This window comes from Protomyctophum bolini, assembly GCF_963924005.1.
Source record: "Protomyctophum bolini genome assembly, chromosome: 21".
In the NCBI taxonomy this organism is placed as follows: domain Eukaryota; kingdom Metazoa; phylum Chordata; class Actinopteri; order Myctophiformes; family Myctophidae; genus Protomyctophum; species Protomyctophum bolini.
The window spans coordinates 12,934,059-12,947,608 of NC_137882.1; the positions used below are offsets into that span (position 1 = coordinate 12,934,059).

The 13,550-nt window shown below is 42.6% G+C and overlaps 2 protein-coding genes across 2 annotated transcripts in view; one reads left to right on the top strand and one right to left on the bottom strand.

Moving 5' to 3' along the window:
• acad11 (acyl-CoA dehydrogenase family, member 11) overlaps positions 1-8,750 on the bottom strand; it is a 34,629-nt gene extending 25,879 nt beyond the window's left edge. Inside the window, exons 1-12 of the mRNA XM_080794223.1 lie at positions 8,255-8,750; positions 8,040-8,139; positions 7,564-7,689; positions 6,107-6,268; positions 5,794-5,958; positions 5,467-5,608; positions 4,981-5,102; positions 4,277-4,383; positions 2,051-2,168; positions 1,682-1,759; positions 951-1,089; positions 376-483 (exon numbers count right to left, since the gene is read on the bottom strand). Coding sequence (XP_080650349.1) covers positions 376-483; positions 951-1,089; positions 1,682-1,759; positions 2,051-2,168; positions 4,277-4,383; positions 4,981-5,102; positions 5,467-5,608; positions 5,794-5,958; positions 6,107-6,268; positions 7,564-7,689; positions 8,040-8,139; positions 8,255-8,376 — 1,489 coding nt within the window. The 5' untranslated portion in view covers positions 8,377-8,750. The remainder of the gene's footprint in view (positions 1-375; positions 484-950; positions 1,090-1,681; positions 1,760-2,050; positions 2,169-4,276; positions 4,384-4,980; positions 5,103-5,466; positions 5,609-5,793; positions 5,959-6,106; positions 6,269-7,563; positions 7,690-8,039; positions 8,140-8,254) is intronic.
• On the top strand, positions 8,744-13,419 carry uba5 (ubiquitin-like modifier activating enzyme 5). Its single transcript, XM_080794224.1, has 12 exons — positions 8,744-9,051; positions 9,381-9,426; positions 9,546-9,635; positions 9,771-9,880; positions 10,401-10,487; positions 10,585-10,669; positions 10,998-11,102; positions 11,313-11,440; positions 11,574-11,709; positions 11,995-12,073; positions 12,187-12,293; positions 12,787-13,419. Exons 1-12 carry the CDS (start codon positions 8,888-8,890, stop codon positions 12,862-12,864), a joined length of 1,215 nt encoding a protein of 404 aa, XP_080650350.1. The 5' UTR covers positions 8,744-8,887; the 3' UTR covers positions 12,865-13,419.
• Positions 13,420-13,550: the final 131 nt, after the last annotated feature.

The following is a 13,550-nucleotide window of genomic DNA, read 5'->3' on the forward strand; positions in this document are numbered from 1 at the left end:
TGGGAAGTTTGGGAACCTTCCGCTTCCCAAGCGGCCACTCTACCCCTGATCCACTGCCGCCCCTATTTGTCCTATTTTGTACAGTATATTGTATCTATTTCTACTAAAAAATAATAGAATATGTACATCACATCACATCACCCGCACACTCATCTGCTCCAATTTAATTTACATTTCGAGCCAAGGCTCTTCATCAGGTCAAACTCAAACTGACTTTAAGAGTTTGACCCGATGAAGAGCCTTGGCTGTTTTGTGTTACGCTGTGCTGCTATGCCAATTGAATTTCCCTTACAAGCTCAATAAATGCACACAATGCAAACATACTTGAATGTCATGAACAGGCGACTGAGCGGTCTTGGCTTGGTAGTACTGTACCTGTCATGCAGAAACAGGAGCGGATGTCTCCTCGGAGGAGAGGCTCCAGCCACTTGCTCTTCTGTTCCTCAGTGCCAAACATATGGAGCACCTCCATGTTCCCTGTATCTGCAGGAAAACAGTACACAATCACTCGCACCGCACGCCTGCTACCAAGCTTCTTCTTCTTCTTATTCTAACGAATGTCTTAGAAATCACATGTTTGCCAAAATGTCAGGACACATCAGCAGACGTTAATGATCACTATATTGCATACTTTGCATGAGAGTTGTACCAGTAACATATCACTCCAGCAAGCACCACAATGGAAACAAGTCACCAGGTCTTTTTGGTGGTATCATTTTAGCCTAAATGTCTGATTGTGTCTGTTTTTAGGACCACAATGGAAATAAGACTCACAACTTTGTTGTGTTTATATCCTAGACGTCTCTCCGATAAACATGTAACGTGTTTTTCTTTCATCACGTCTAATAAAAATCTATTCAAATCTGGACCACGTGCCGTTTACATTTGGGACTAATAAAGTAGTCAAATGAGGTGCATTATATTCTATATTATTTGATTTAGTATTTTACCAGGGGCCTGGCAGTTAAACACCTCAGGGGCGTAGATGCAGCGGCCAGTTTCCTCTGCGATGTAGGCATAGTCCAGCTGACTGAGACCACTGGCAGCAGGCAGAAAGAGGTTCCACAGCCCTGCCCCCCTGGCATTTGCCTAAAAACACACACATATCGTCACTGTCGGGCGGAAACCTTGTATGTCCAAAACCGTTAGGAAACAATAACCTGTGGTCCAATGGTTCCAATGTAGTCATTATTTAGTCACACCTTCTTGTTAAAACTTTTCATTTCGTTCAAAAGACACACTTAACTACTTTCACTGTCACTTAAAAACAATTGCAATCTTTTCAAAAAAATAGATCTACAAGCAAACAACGGGTCACCCGATCTGCAATATTTGCTACTTTTGTGTATGATGAAGTAGGGCATTAAGTTGAAACATGGCAGAGGTACAATAATTCTGCCCGACAGCAACAATATGCATTCCATGTATCCATGAATACATACACAGACAAAAACATTGCATCATCCCATCTTAAATTGACCGCGATACAATTTATAACGAGTAGAGTTCATTTGCTTGGAATCTCAAGGGGACTTAGCTGAGGGCTAAGCCCCCTTGATAGGCATGAATGACAGATTACCAATACATTCATGTTCACAGGTTTAAGGAGCAATGAATGCACTAAAGCAATAACATTATACCAAACTCCCAGTGCTAAAATCTATTCCTAGCCACCACTCACCTTCAGATCCTCTATTACTTGGGGAGTGTGCCATCGCTGTGGAGAGAGAGCATGTTTGGAGTAGTATTCTGCAACCTCCTGGGGGCAAAATAATAACATAAGCATAAGGAGTTTGTTGCAGGGCTTTGCGGAAACGGGATAGAATTATAAACATAAAATGCTGATAACTAAACAGAAGAAGGAACCTTCATTCCATTTCATTTTCACTGTATTTTCATAGCTACAAATCAGATGAACGACAACAGAATGTGAAAGTGTAGCAATGTGCCGCAGGTTAACTAGCCGTGTTCCCACAGGAAGGTACAGTACATAGCATACTGTAAACAGACATGATGATCCTTCAGCGATTATTACGTGGGTAGTACTGACCTCCTGAGCAGGAAGCACGTGTTGTCTCATGAAGTCTTTGACCTGCTGGAGGACAGCTCTGCCTCTGGGCGTCTGGAGGAACAGCTTGTGTTCATCTGGGCCTGGGACTGGGAGTGACCTGCATGGGAGGACACCAGTCTCACAGGTTTAATAGTTAGCAGGGGAATGGAAAGTGACGGTTCAAAGTGCTGCTGGAGAAAGGTCTAGGTTTATTGTGCCAGCCAAATCGTTGTTGTATTCCCATTGAATCCTTTTTTGTTATGTTGGGGCCCTCGTTTGTTTTTCTCCTACGCACGGGGTCACCTTTGTGGGCATGCAAAAGTTTACCCAGGCTACATCACTCTAGAGAAGAAGATGAATCGTCTTCTCAATAAACATGACATAATGGGTTTAGTCACATATTTAAGGTGTGTACGTCATTTTGTGTGCATGTTTGTTAAACCTTTTACACTTTTCCAGAAAAAAAGAGATAAATAAATCTATCTTTGAAAGATCTGGAAAAACATTGCCGTTTCATACATTCCAGCAATGAACGGCACCAGCTGGGTGCAAGCATTCATTGCTTCTTGATGGATTCAACATGACATACTGTACCGATACCGATAGGGCCAGAGTTCACACCTGTCTGCCCCGAAGGGTGTTTCCATCATTTTCTGTTCCTGTCCTGTCCTTAGATCCTTATCTGGTTGATGATCCAAGGACAGAGGTTGTAATTTTGTTCCCTTTGTCAAATGTCACCCTGTAACACCATTTGAGATTAATGGGCTCTACAACTAAACTTGACATGACAATGAAGTATAGTCACACCGTAGGGTAAACTAGAAAAAGTGCCCTTCTGGGCACAGGTCTCCACCAGGAGGAGTGTGTGTGTGTGTGTGTGTGTGTGTGTGTGTGTGTGTGTGTGTGTGTGTGTGTGTGTGTGTGTGTGTGTGTGTGTGTGTGTGTGTGTGTGTGTGTGTGTGTGTGTGTGTGTGTGTGTGTATGTGTGTGTGTGTGTGTGTGTGTGTGTGTGTGTGTGTGTGTGTGTTGTTTTGCAAAAGGTTTAGGAGTGATATAAACATGTTTTTTTGCAACAATTTTCTTCATTTTGTTGAGGAAATGCAGAGCCAGATCACTCATAGCATCTGAGGAAAGAATTCTGGATGAGCAGGACATTTGCAGCATTTTGTACGAAACGGGCCACTTCTGAAAACTTTGGAAGGTAATGTTAGCCAATCAGTGTAGAATCTGAGAAATCCAACAGCCTCGTCTTGATCACATGACTACAGAGATCATGTGTACCGATTTGCGTGAGATTTGGATGAAATCTGTGCGACAACAATGTGTTTTGCAGAAATCGGCCTCATGGTGGCGCTATAACTGGCAGATGTGGAGGGATGCAGGGAAAATGTTTTTCCATGGCCTCTAGGGAGTGTGCATACAAAGTTGTACACAGAGTTATAGGTAAAAACAGGAATTTCCCTGTTATAGCGCCACCGTGAGGCTGATTTGGGAAAAAATGAGTGGCATGTCGGCCTAGTGGAAATGTGTGTGTATAATTTCAAGGAAATTGCACATGAGTTTGTGATTTGTGGCATTTTGTTCGAAACGGACCAATCATGTGAGCTGAAGCCAATCATAGCCAATCAGGATGGAAGATGGGAAATGGTGCAGATCCGTGTTGATCACATGACTATGGAGTGTATACCGAATTGTGTGATGAATGGATGAAATGTGTACGAGTAATCTACAGAAATGTGTTTTTCCAAAATCGGCCTCATGGTGGCGCTATAACAGGCCGTTCTAGAATATTTGGGGCAGAGGTTCGTCGTTGGCATCGAGGGATAGCCTGGCTAATAAGCCAGACCGAACGGCACATTGCTACACTTTCACATTCTGTTGCCGTTCATCTGATTTGTAGCTATAAAAATACAGTGAAAATGAAATGGAATGAAGGTACCTTCTTCTGTTTAGTTATCAGCATTTTATGCTTACAATTCTATCCCGTTTCCTAGCAAAGCCCTGCCCCAAACTCCTTATGTTATTATTTTGCCCCCAGGAAGTTGCAGAATACTATTCCAAACATGCTTTCTCCCCACAGAGATGGCACACTCCCCAAGTAATAGAGGATCTGAAGGCGAGTCGTGGCAAGGAATAGATTTTAGCACTGGGTGGCTTATATTAGCCAGGCTAATCCAATTACATACTGTTCATGCTGAAACTATAGAGAGGGAAAACATTAATTACTTATGCGCCAGCTGCAGGGCAACCGTGGCCAAGGGCTCCACACACTGGCCGAACTCAGCAGCATTAGGTGCACTGGCATTACCCAGTAGGTGGCGGGCATAGATCCCCTGATGGAAAAAGGAAAGTCATAAGGTCATTGCTTGAATGCTCTTCAAGACTGCCTAAGCAACAGTTGCTATCCAAGAACGACTGTGTGTGTGTGTGTGTGTGTGTGTGTGTGTGTGTGTGTGTGTGTGTGTGTGTGTGTGTGTGTGTGTGTGTGTGTTGAAAAAGGGCATTTGTGCTCAGTGAACCGCTCCTGGATAAATAAAGGATAAACAAATATATATATATATATATATATATATATATATATATATGGTGCTCACCGGAGACGTGAAAGCCTAACCTAAAGGTGCTCCTGGATCAGACGAGATAAGACTTCAGATTTAAACAAATCTCAGATCCGAGCACTCAATTTAAAAGAGGGAGCAGCCCTTCGAACACGTTTCGACTGCAACTCAAATGCCATTTTTTGTCTGAAGAATATGACACATTTGGAATGTAAGAAATATTAGGGCGTGTGCATGTGTGTATCAAAGTATTTTAGTTTGATGCTGCCTCTCTATGATCTTCTATTTACCTTCCTTCACATATTACTTTAACCAGCACTACATACTGATAAGCTAAAACGTAATTGAAAATATACAAAGAGAGAGATAAACCTGGGCGATGCCTGCCATCTTGAAGACGGACAGGGCCAGGTAGAAATTCAGCAGTGGTATAGAAGGTGGGATCCCCCGACAGCGGCAGTAGACAGAGATAAGGTCCTCAGGAGTGGGCATACCTGCAACAGGTTCATTGTCAACATTGGTTAGAGCTAATCCTTACACAGATCATGTTGCTGTCCGGAAGATTCCACATAACTCATTTTTTGAGATTGTAGATTTATTTTCCTTTCTTTTTTTTGCATAAATCAATGCTATTGAACACCATTTAAGTCTGTGTGTTGGTTAAAAAAATAAACCTCCTAACTCCACTTGGGCTGGATGTTTTTTTTATTTCCTGAAAAATGAACATTTTGGAGTTAGGTGGTTTCTTCCAGAGATATTCAACCATGCATTTTAGACCTGCGCAGTGAAATTATAGTGACACTTATTGCATTGTGACATTTATTATTTTATTTAAATGCAGTTGACAATCAGCCATACCTTCTATTCCTTTAAGGCTGCCCATGATACTGATGATGCTGAAGCTGCCGGGCCAATAGTGAGGCATGAGACAGTAGGCCAGGTCTGCCAAGGGCTGGCCTGTGGTAGACAGCTCCCAGTCCAACACTGCTATCACACGTGCCTGTGAAGAGCGAACGCAAACTGTAAAGTGTAGGCTAAGGTTTCACACACACTGTCCTATACACACACTAAAGCAGGGCTCTTCTTTATGGGATAGCATTTACTTTTTTTTTTACATTAACCACTGAAAAAGTGTAATCTACAACACAATTGTAAAAGACCCCTGCACTAGAGAAGAGACTGTACCTCTGTTGGATGGAAAATCATATTGTCCACTCTGAAATCCCCATGGACCAGAGTAACCTCATCATCATTGGATGGCAGGTTGTTCATCAGCCAGTCAGAGAGCTTATCCATGACTGGGATGTCTTTGTGGGCTGCTGCTTGGTACTGCTTCGTCCAGGTTAACACCTTTTAGCACAAAACAACTATTATGAATGTCGTACATTACATAGTGCAGGTTATGAGTCTCATATTTGGCAATTGTACGATGTCGATGTGTTGTATTGCATTAATTGCTTGAGTTATACAGATTCACAATTTAAAACACTTGTCTCACCTGTCTTTTGCAGTAGCCTGGGCCTTTCCCATACGTTTCTAAGTTCAAGGATGCAAGATTCAGAGAGTGTAGTCTAGCCAATACCTCCACTGCCGCCACATACAGTGCACTCCGCTCTGCGGCAGGCAACCCTGGGAGACGAATGTCCCGAAATATACGCCCCTGTACCACAGAGCATCGGTTATTAACCACATAAACCCTACATACTGCAATATTACTGCATGCACATCGCCGACATACACACACATAAATAAATTATTATAATTAATTAGGGGACTTCGAATAATTATTCCGCCATTCTTCGCAGTTTTGGCAGTTCGTTTTCCACGAAATTCGGCAATATGGTAGGGTCGTGGGAATCGGTCAAGAACTGAATCTCAGTCATTCATCAAAGCACCTCTGACCTTTAGATCTCCCAATGCATTAATTATATGATCTGCTCTTGACGTCAAAAAAGTGACGTCTAAGATTTCCGTAGCCTGGTTAAGCACTCCCCCTTGAAATCGCATTTACATTCATTTGTGTGGAGTCTTGACCCTGCTAATGCATGGTTGGTTGCGGGAGTACAGCGTTGACAGACAACCCCTGACATCATCTCCGGTCTTCAATCAGTGAACGGCATGTGCCTGGAACATGGACACTATAGGCAGCTATATTTCTTATTAGTATCATCAAAATAACGTTTCGGCTATCCAGCCTTCATCAGTGTCACACTGATGAAGGCTGGATAGCCGAAACGTTTGTCCCTGTTCAAATATGAAATAAACAATTTGAACTGAAGTCTTGGTGTGTGCGACCCACCACCGTTATTTTTATGTTTTGAAGCGCACCTACAGTCAGAGTGCGGTGGTCACATGAAGAGTAATTTATTAGTATCATCATCATCATTATTATTAATAATAATACTTGATTGTAAGCAAGTATACAAGTCTACGGCCACCAAGCTACGCCTCTACATGTCAGTGGTCGTCCCAACAGCGACCTACGCCTGTGAGACATGGACGAAGACAGCCAACACCACCAACAAGTTGGATGTCTTCCACCGAAGATGCCTCAGATCCATCCTGAGGATCTCATGCAGAGACCACATCACCAATGAGGAGGTGATGAGAAGGGCAGGGGTAGCACCACTGTCTGTCATCATCGATGAAAGGAGAAGGAGAATGGCTGGGCACGTACTCCGACTGCCAAGAGAGAGACCGGCAAGTGTGGCAATGGACTGGATGCCAGAAGGTGGAAAGAGGAAGAGAGGGAGGCCAAAAAAGACATGGAGACAGACAGCGAAGGAAGACCTACTGTAAGCGAGATGGGTGTCAGCTGGCACGGAGCAAGAAGGGTCGCCAGAGACCAGTGTAAATGGAGAGGACTCGTCGCCCCAGTGTTCCAATAGGAACGGGAGGAACTAAGTCTAAGTAAGTCTAAGTAAGCAGAATGTTGCCTACAATGTGGATGTTTACCTTTACATGCTCCATCAAATAGAACTCTGTTCCAATGACTGTAGTATCAGTGCAATGCAAGATGGGCTGGGGCACAGGGAAACCAGCTGAGAACAGGGCCTTCTGTACTCGATACTCCCTGTCCACCTAAACACACAATTTACAATTTACAAATTAGGCATTTAGCAGACACTCTGAATCCAGAGCGATTTACAGTAAGCAAGGAAAACACAAGGAGATACATCAAATGCATAGAAATAGTAATCTAGGATCGTTGGTAAACCAATAACCATCAACAACTTTACAAAGATAGGAAACGTCAAACGTCTCCCCCTACTGGATATTACACAAAACACACACAGTCATCCAGAATGATAGTGTTAACATGATCTTTGGCCTAGTTTCTGCATTTGTAAAACCATGCAACGATGGCCCGATGGGTGATCTTTAGAATGGTCTCGTAGCTTTCACAGATCATTTAAAAATAAACAGCGTACCTTGTGAGCACCTGGCAGAAGCATACCAGGAGGTTTCTTCCTGAGTACATAGCAATCAGATGGAGTTTGAATCAGAAAGGTGGGGTTGGACTGACCAACACTGGAAAGACAAAGACATCATATAAAGCTGTCAGAGCAACACATTTTGACATTTCTTGCAGGGATTAGCTCGATGGATAAATGTTGTTACACAGAGAATGAAAAGCAATACCAACCTGTACTGTCTGACAGTCAGTGCATCACTGTTTGAAACCTTAGACTTGAGGGACAAATATCTTTGAAGTTTGACAACGTCAAAGTTGTGCTCTTCCCGTACAGGAGTTGTTTGGTCGTCCATGGTTGTTTCACTGGGGAATTTGAGGTTTAATTATTAATAGGTGCATCATCATGCATTGTTTTTAGCAGATCTTTGATAGTGTGGGTCGAGAGCTCAAGGAGTTGACGCGAGGTTAGCTGGGAGTCGGACCGCTTTAACGGCGCGCGCACACACACTGTCACTTCTTCGTTCTTCGGCACAATTACATTTTAAACAGATATGGTCAATATAAATAATAGACTGTCTATATAAACGCCATGGGCTTGTAGATCAGCTATTATTCGGAACAAGACACACGGCGCGGAAGTTCGGTACTGCGGATAAACCAGGTCGGAACGCTTCTAGTTGTACAGTCTGGTTCCTCCCCGGACTTTGTTTATAGGAACACGCAAGTCTGACAGCTGATCGGAGTTGTGTATACGTGTACTTTTGTACACCGTCGTCCAGTCTCTGTGTGTCATACAGGTGTTTATTTTAGTTAATCGTCGCATTTTGGACAGTGAGTCAGTGACGGCCAGGGTCAAGTGAAGCGATGGCCACGGTGGAAGAGCTAAAGCTGCGGGTGAGAGAGCTGGAAAATGAACTGATCAAGTGTAAGCAGAGACGTGGTGCCGTGGAGGATGCTGATCACCACAACCCGCACAGACAGAAAATAGACAAAATGAGTGCCGAGGTTGTAGATTCTAATCCATACAGGTAATAATACGATATTTGATGTTTCTTGTTGTACTTTACTTAGTTATATGCCATGTTTGTGGTGGAATGGGCCAATGGGGTGGTATGGTCACTGCACTGCATGGTCACGCCCATTGCAACGTTTACTCAGCAGGCCTTTAGAAATGCCATATGTCAATATAAAACTAGGCTTGGACCAAGACTAGTATCATCATATATGTATTTTTATCGAGTCTGACTTTTACTTATTTTGTATCGTAGATATGCAAGTGTAAAAATAGATATATTACATACATGTATGACATGTCTTGATCCAAGGCTAACACAATGTTGTTTGTGTTCCCACACAGTCGTCTGATGGCTTTAAAGAGAATGGGTATAGTGGACAATTATGAGGTATGTATGATGTTAGGTTGGCACAGCTCGGCAGTGCTGCTGTTTTGTTTTCATTAAAAGTGGTTCAGTGTTGCCCATTACAATTCCCCCACGCTCATCTCTTTCAAATGTGATAACAGAAAATCCAGACATACACAGTAGCCGTGGTCGGGGTTGGAGGAGTGGGTAGTGTGACAGCTGAAATGCTCACAAGATGTGGCATTGGTAAGGTAATAACAACCATTCCATTGCTTCTTCTTCTTCTTCTGACTGCATCACATCATATACATGTTCACCTCGTGTTTATGAAATAAAACCCTAACCCGGCCTCATCATCCGTGATATATTTTTAATGTCCTCAACAGCTGCTCCTCTTTGACTATGACAAAGTGGAGCTGGCCAATATGAACCGGCTGTTCTTCCAGCCCCACCAGGCTGGCCTCAGTAAAGTGGAAGCAGCCGAACACACACTCAGGTAAACTCAGGTTTCTTAATAGAGTTGTGATACTGATCACTTTTATATCTGTCTGTGTACTTGAACTTGAGATACAGTGTACTCTATGTGTTGTGTACGGCCTGTACTGTAGCATACTTTATAGATGGGCTACGAGAGACATCTCAGAGGCAGCAAGGTCAGCTTGGCTGCATTAGTCACAGTACTTTCTCATATCTTATTGTCATGTCATAGCACTATATATGTTCCTATTTGTGTAATAAACTTTGCGAACAATAATGAGACAGTATCACGCTAAAGGTTCACAAAGTTTATTACACAAATACGAACATATATAGTGCTGTATAATTTGTTTAAATTACACATGGGTATTGCCATGGATAGGTAGTGTATTTGGTATTGGGCCAGCCGATACATACGTTGTGGGTATATCGGAATCTGTACACCTCTCATGCAACAGAACAAAGTATACAATTTTACCACTGGTTTCCTCAAGTCATTTTGTTGTTGACATCTTGTTCTTCTTCAATTTACCCACCAGAAACATAAATCCCGACGTGTCATTTGAGACCCACAACTACAACATTACCACCATGGATAACTTTACACATTTCATGGATCGCATCAGGTATAGGTTTTACGGTGAAACCGTTATTATAACCGTCTATTTTTCTTTCCTGGACATAGTGCTTTTCATGGTTAATTATTCTGTGTTCCTCGCTCAGCCATGGAGGCCTGGAGGAAGGGAGGCCAGTGGATTTGATCCTGAGCTGCGTGGATAACTTTGAGGCCCGGATGGCCATCAATGTGGTCAGTACAGTGCATGATGGCTGTCTTACTAGGCTTACACTGTGTTGCTTATCGTCTCTGTCGGGTGGAAACCTCATTACATGCAAAACGGTTACTTTTCAGGATTCAAATTAAAAAATAGTAATAGTAGCAGATGGACAAGCTCAAAACGAGCTTGCTGATCTGATACTTTTGTGTGATCAAGGGTGTGTGTGATCAATTTAAGAAAGATCACACAATAAGTTAGAATATGGACTCTGGAGATAAGAGGTTTCTGCCCGACAGCAATGTTATGCGTGTGTGATTATGAAGAGTGAATTAAATGTTGGTGTAAATGTATTTCTCACAGGCCTGTAACGAGCTTGGTCAGATATGGATGGAGTCTGGTGTGAGTGAGAACGCCGTGTCGGGACACATCCAGCTCATTATCCCCGGAGAGACCGCCTGCTTTGCTGTACGTCCAAAACACAAATGTTTGCCTATAATGACATGCCCAGATTAATGAGAGATGCAGGGTTGAACGTTTAAGACTACTTAACACACACACGTTTTGTTTTATATGTCTACTCATTTGTGCATGTGCACAAATGTGTCTTACCACCATGGAATACAAAATGTGATCATATGGATCAAGTGAGATGTAATGATGTTCTCTTTCTGACAGTGTGCTCCTCCTCTGGTGGTAGCTGCCAAAATAGATGAGAAGACACTGAAAAAGGATGGGGTGTGTGCTGCCAGCTTGCCCACCACCATGGGTGTGGTTGCAGGTCTCCTGGTACAAAATGTCCTCAAGTAAGATCTCATTTATAGCCAATGGGCAGGGGTATCAAAACGGTAAACTGTATAAAGTTCTTAACTTCTTACAGTGTGCACAAAGTAAATTGTTACTTTGACATAAACCTTTTGTTTAATGTTTTGTGTCTAGGTACCTGTTAAAATTCGGCACCGTTAGCTACTATCTTGGCTACAACGCAATGCAGGACTTCTTTCCAACCATGACCATGAAGCCCAACCCCCAGTGTGATGACCGCTACTGCAGAAGACAGCAGGAGGAGTACAAGGTGTGTTCTGAATTCCCAGAAAGACCTCCTGTACTGTTCTGCATGTTGTCTTTTCTTCAGCCTATCTCAAACTATAGTCTAGTAGTTTATATGTTGCATAAGTTTTATTCATTTACTTATTTTATACATAGCTGAGGCAGATGGACAATGAACAAAGCCATCTGTTCCACTGCTTGCTGCTGGTATATTGTGACGTGAGCTTGTAGATTGTCTATTTTCAGGCCGCGACACTGGTGCAAAACTTTTGAGTATAAATTCTTAAAACATACCATCTTTTGTCACCAGAGGAAAGAGGCAGAGCGGCCCAAGGTGGAAGTTGTGGCGGTGAAAGAAGAAGAGGTTGTACATGAGGACAATAATTGGGGTGAGCAATGTACATGAGTGTCAAATGGTTGACGTACGTCTGCATTAGTAACAGTGAAAAGTCTGTTATTTTGCATGCCATAGGTAAAAGCTGGCTGCCTTGTTTCCGATCAGGTATAGAGCTGGTGTCAGAAGTGACTGATGAGGAATTGCAGGCCGCCTCTGGTCCTGTCCCAGACCTCCCAGAGGGCATCACTGTAGCCTACACGATTCCAGACAAGGTCAGTGCCTTCTATGGAACGCCATAGCTCCACCTACTGTGTTGCATTCGGACAGCGTCAAAAACTACCATTTCTGTCATGGCCGTACTTTAAAGCTACCTGATTTATGGCAAAATAAATGGTTATGGCTAAACTTAAATAATAATCAATATTATGGGTCCATAAAACATTTATTCAGCTCTTTTGAATGCATTAATTGCCTACACTATTCGGTGATATATTTTGTGCCTATTCGGGACGAAACCGAATAGGCAGAAAATGCATTTTTAGCCATTTTCTGCGACCGAATATTCGGTGCATCACTAAGTGCAATGCAACCCAACCCATCATCGATTAAAAAGGGAACATTCCCTGCGTTGACGCAACACCCGGTGGCTGCAGTGGAGCTTCGGCTTAAGAATGGTCCTAAATATCAAATGTTATGATTTTATACAATTTATTCATCACCAACCGCTCTACCATGACTGGAATTTTTTATATTTGTCTGAACCAGGATACAGCAGATGTAGAGTCAGTGGAGGAGACGGAACAAAGTCTGGAGGAGTTGATGGCTCAGATGAGGAAGATGTAGGCATGGTAAAGATGCCATGTCCGCTATTAAAGACACATGCATCTTCATCGTCGTCAACTGTAAATGCATTGCCAAGCCAACCTCAGACACTGATCATCTGCTCCATTGCTTATTGATAAGTTGGCATCTTTCCATACGAATGGAGGCGTATCTCAAACGTGAACGCAAAGAAAGTTCTAACCGGACGTCAACCCAGAAGGAGTGCTTTCTTCATAGCAGGCATTAAGTATGCATGAGAAGCGCAGCCACTGCATTTCAAACAAACGATCTCCTAAATTACTGTATGTATTTAACGGTTCTCTGTCATTTGCAAATTGAAAAATGTTCACCAACTGTGTGAAAATAATTACGTGAGATGAAACTTGCCTCATGTTTTGTCACAAAACTGTGGCACTTGGATGAGATATCTTCAAACCATGACTACCACTATTGGTGCTACATTCATGGGTATTATTAGTTTGGGATGTGAATGGTGAACAAGGTTTCAGTCCATGCAAGTGTCCTGTATGAACCGTTTATGCCCCGTCATTCACTCAGCTTTGTAAAACTACTCTTAAGAGTACTGACATTGTACGCTTTGGTTTCAATAAAAGTATTTATTAGACGGAATATGGGCTTCATCAATTTGTGCTGTACAGTTTATTACATTAATTTCTCATAAAACATTATGCACTAAAGGTTCCTGA

Bases quoted from the DNA above. Each gene is read 5' to 3' on its own strand.
- uba5 (XM_080794224.1), top strand. From the start codon at position 8,888: ATGGCCACGGTGGAAGAGCTAAAGCTGCGGGTGAGAGAGCTGGAAAAT. The intron at 11,103-11,312 runs GTACGTCCAAAA...TCTTTCTGACAG, and splicing joins GAGAGACCGCCTGCTTTGCT to TGTGCTCCTCCTCTGGTGGT. The intron at 12,294-12,786 runs GTCAGTGCCTTC...TGTCTGAACCAG, and splicing joins CCTACACGATTCCAGACAAG to GATACAGCAGATGTAGAGTC.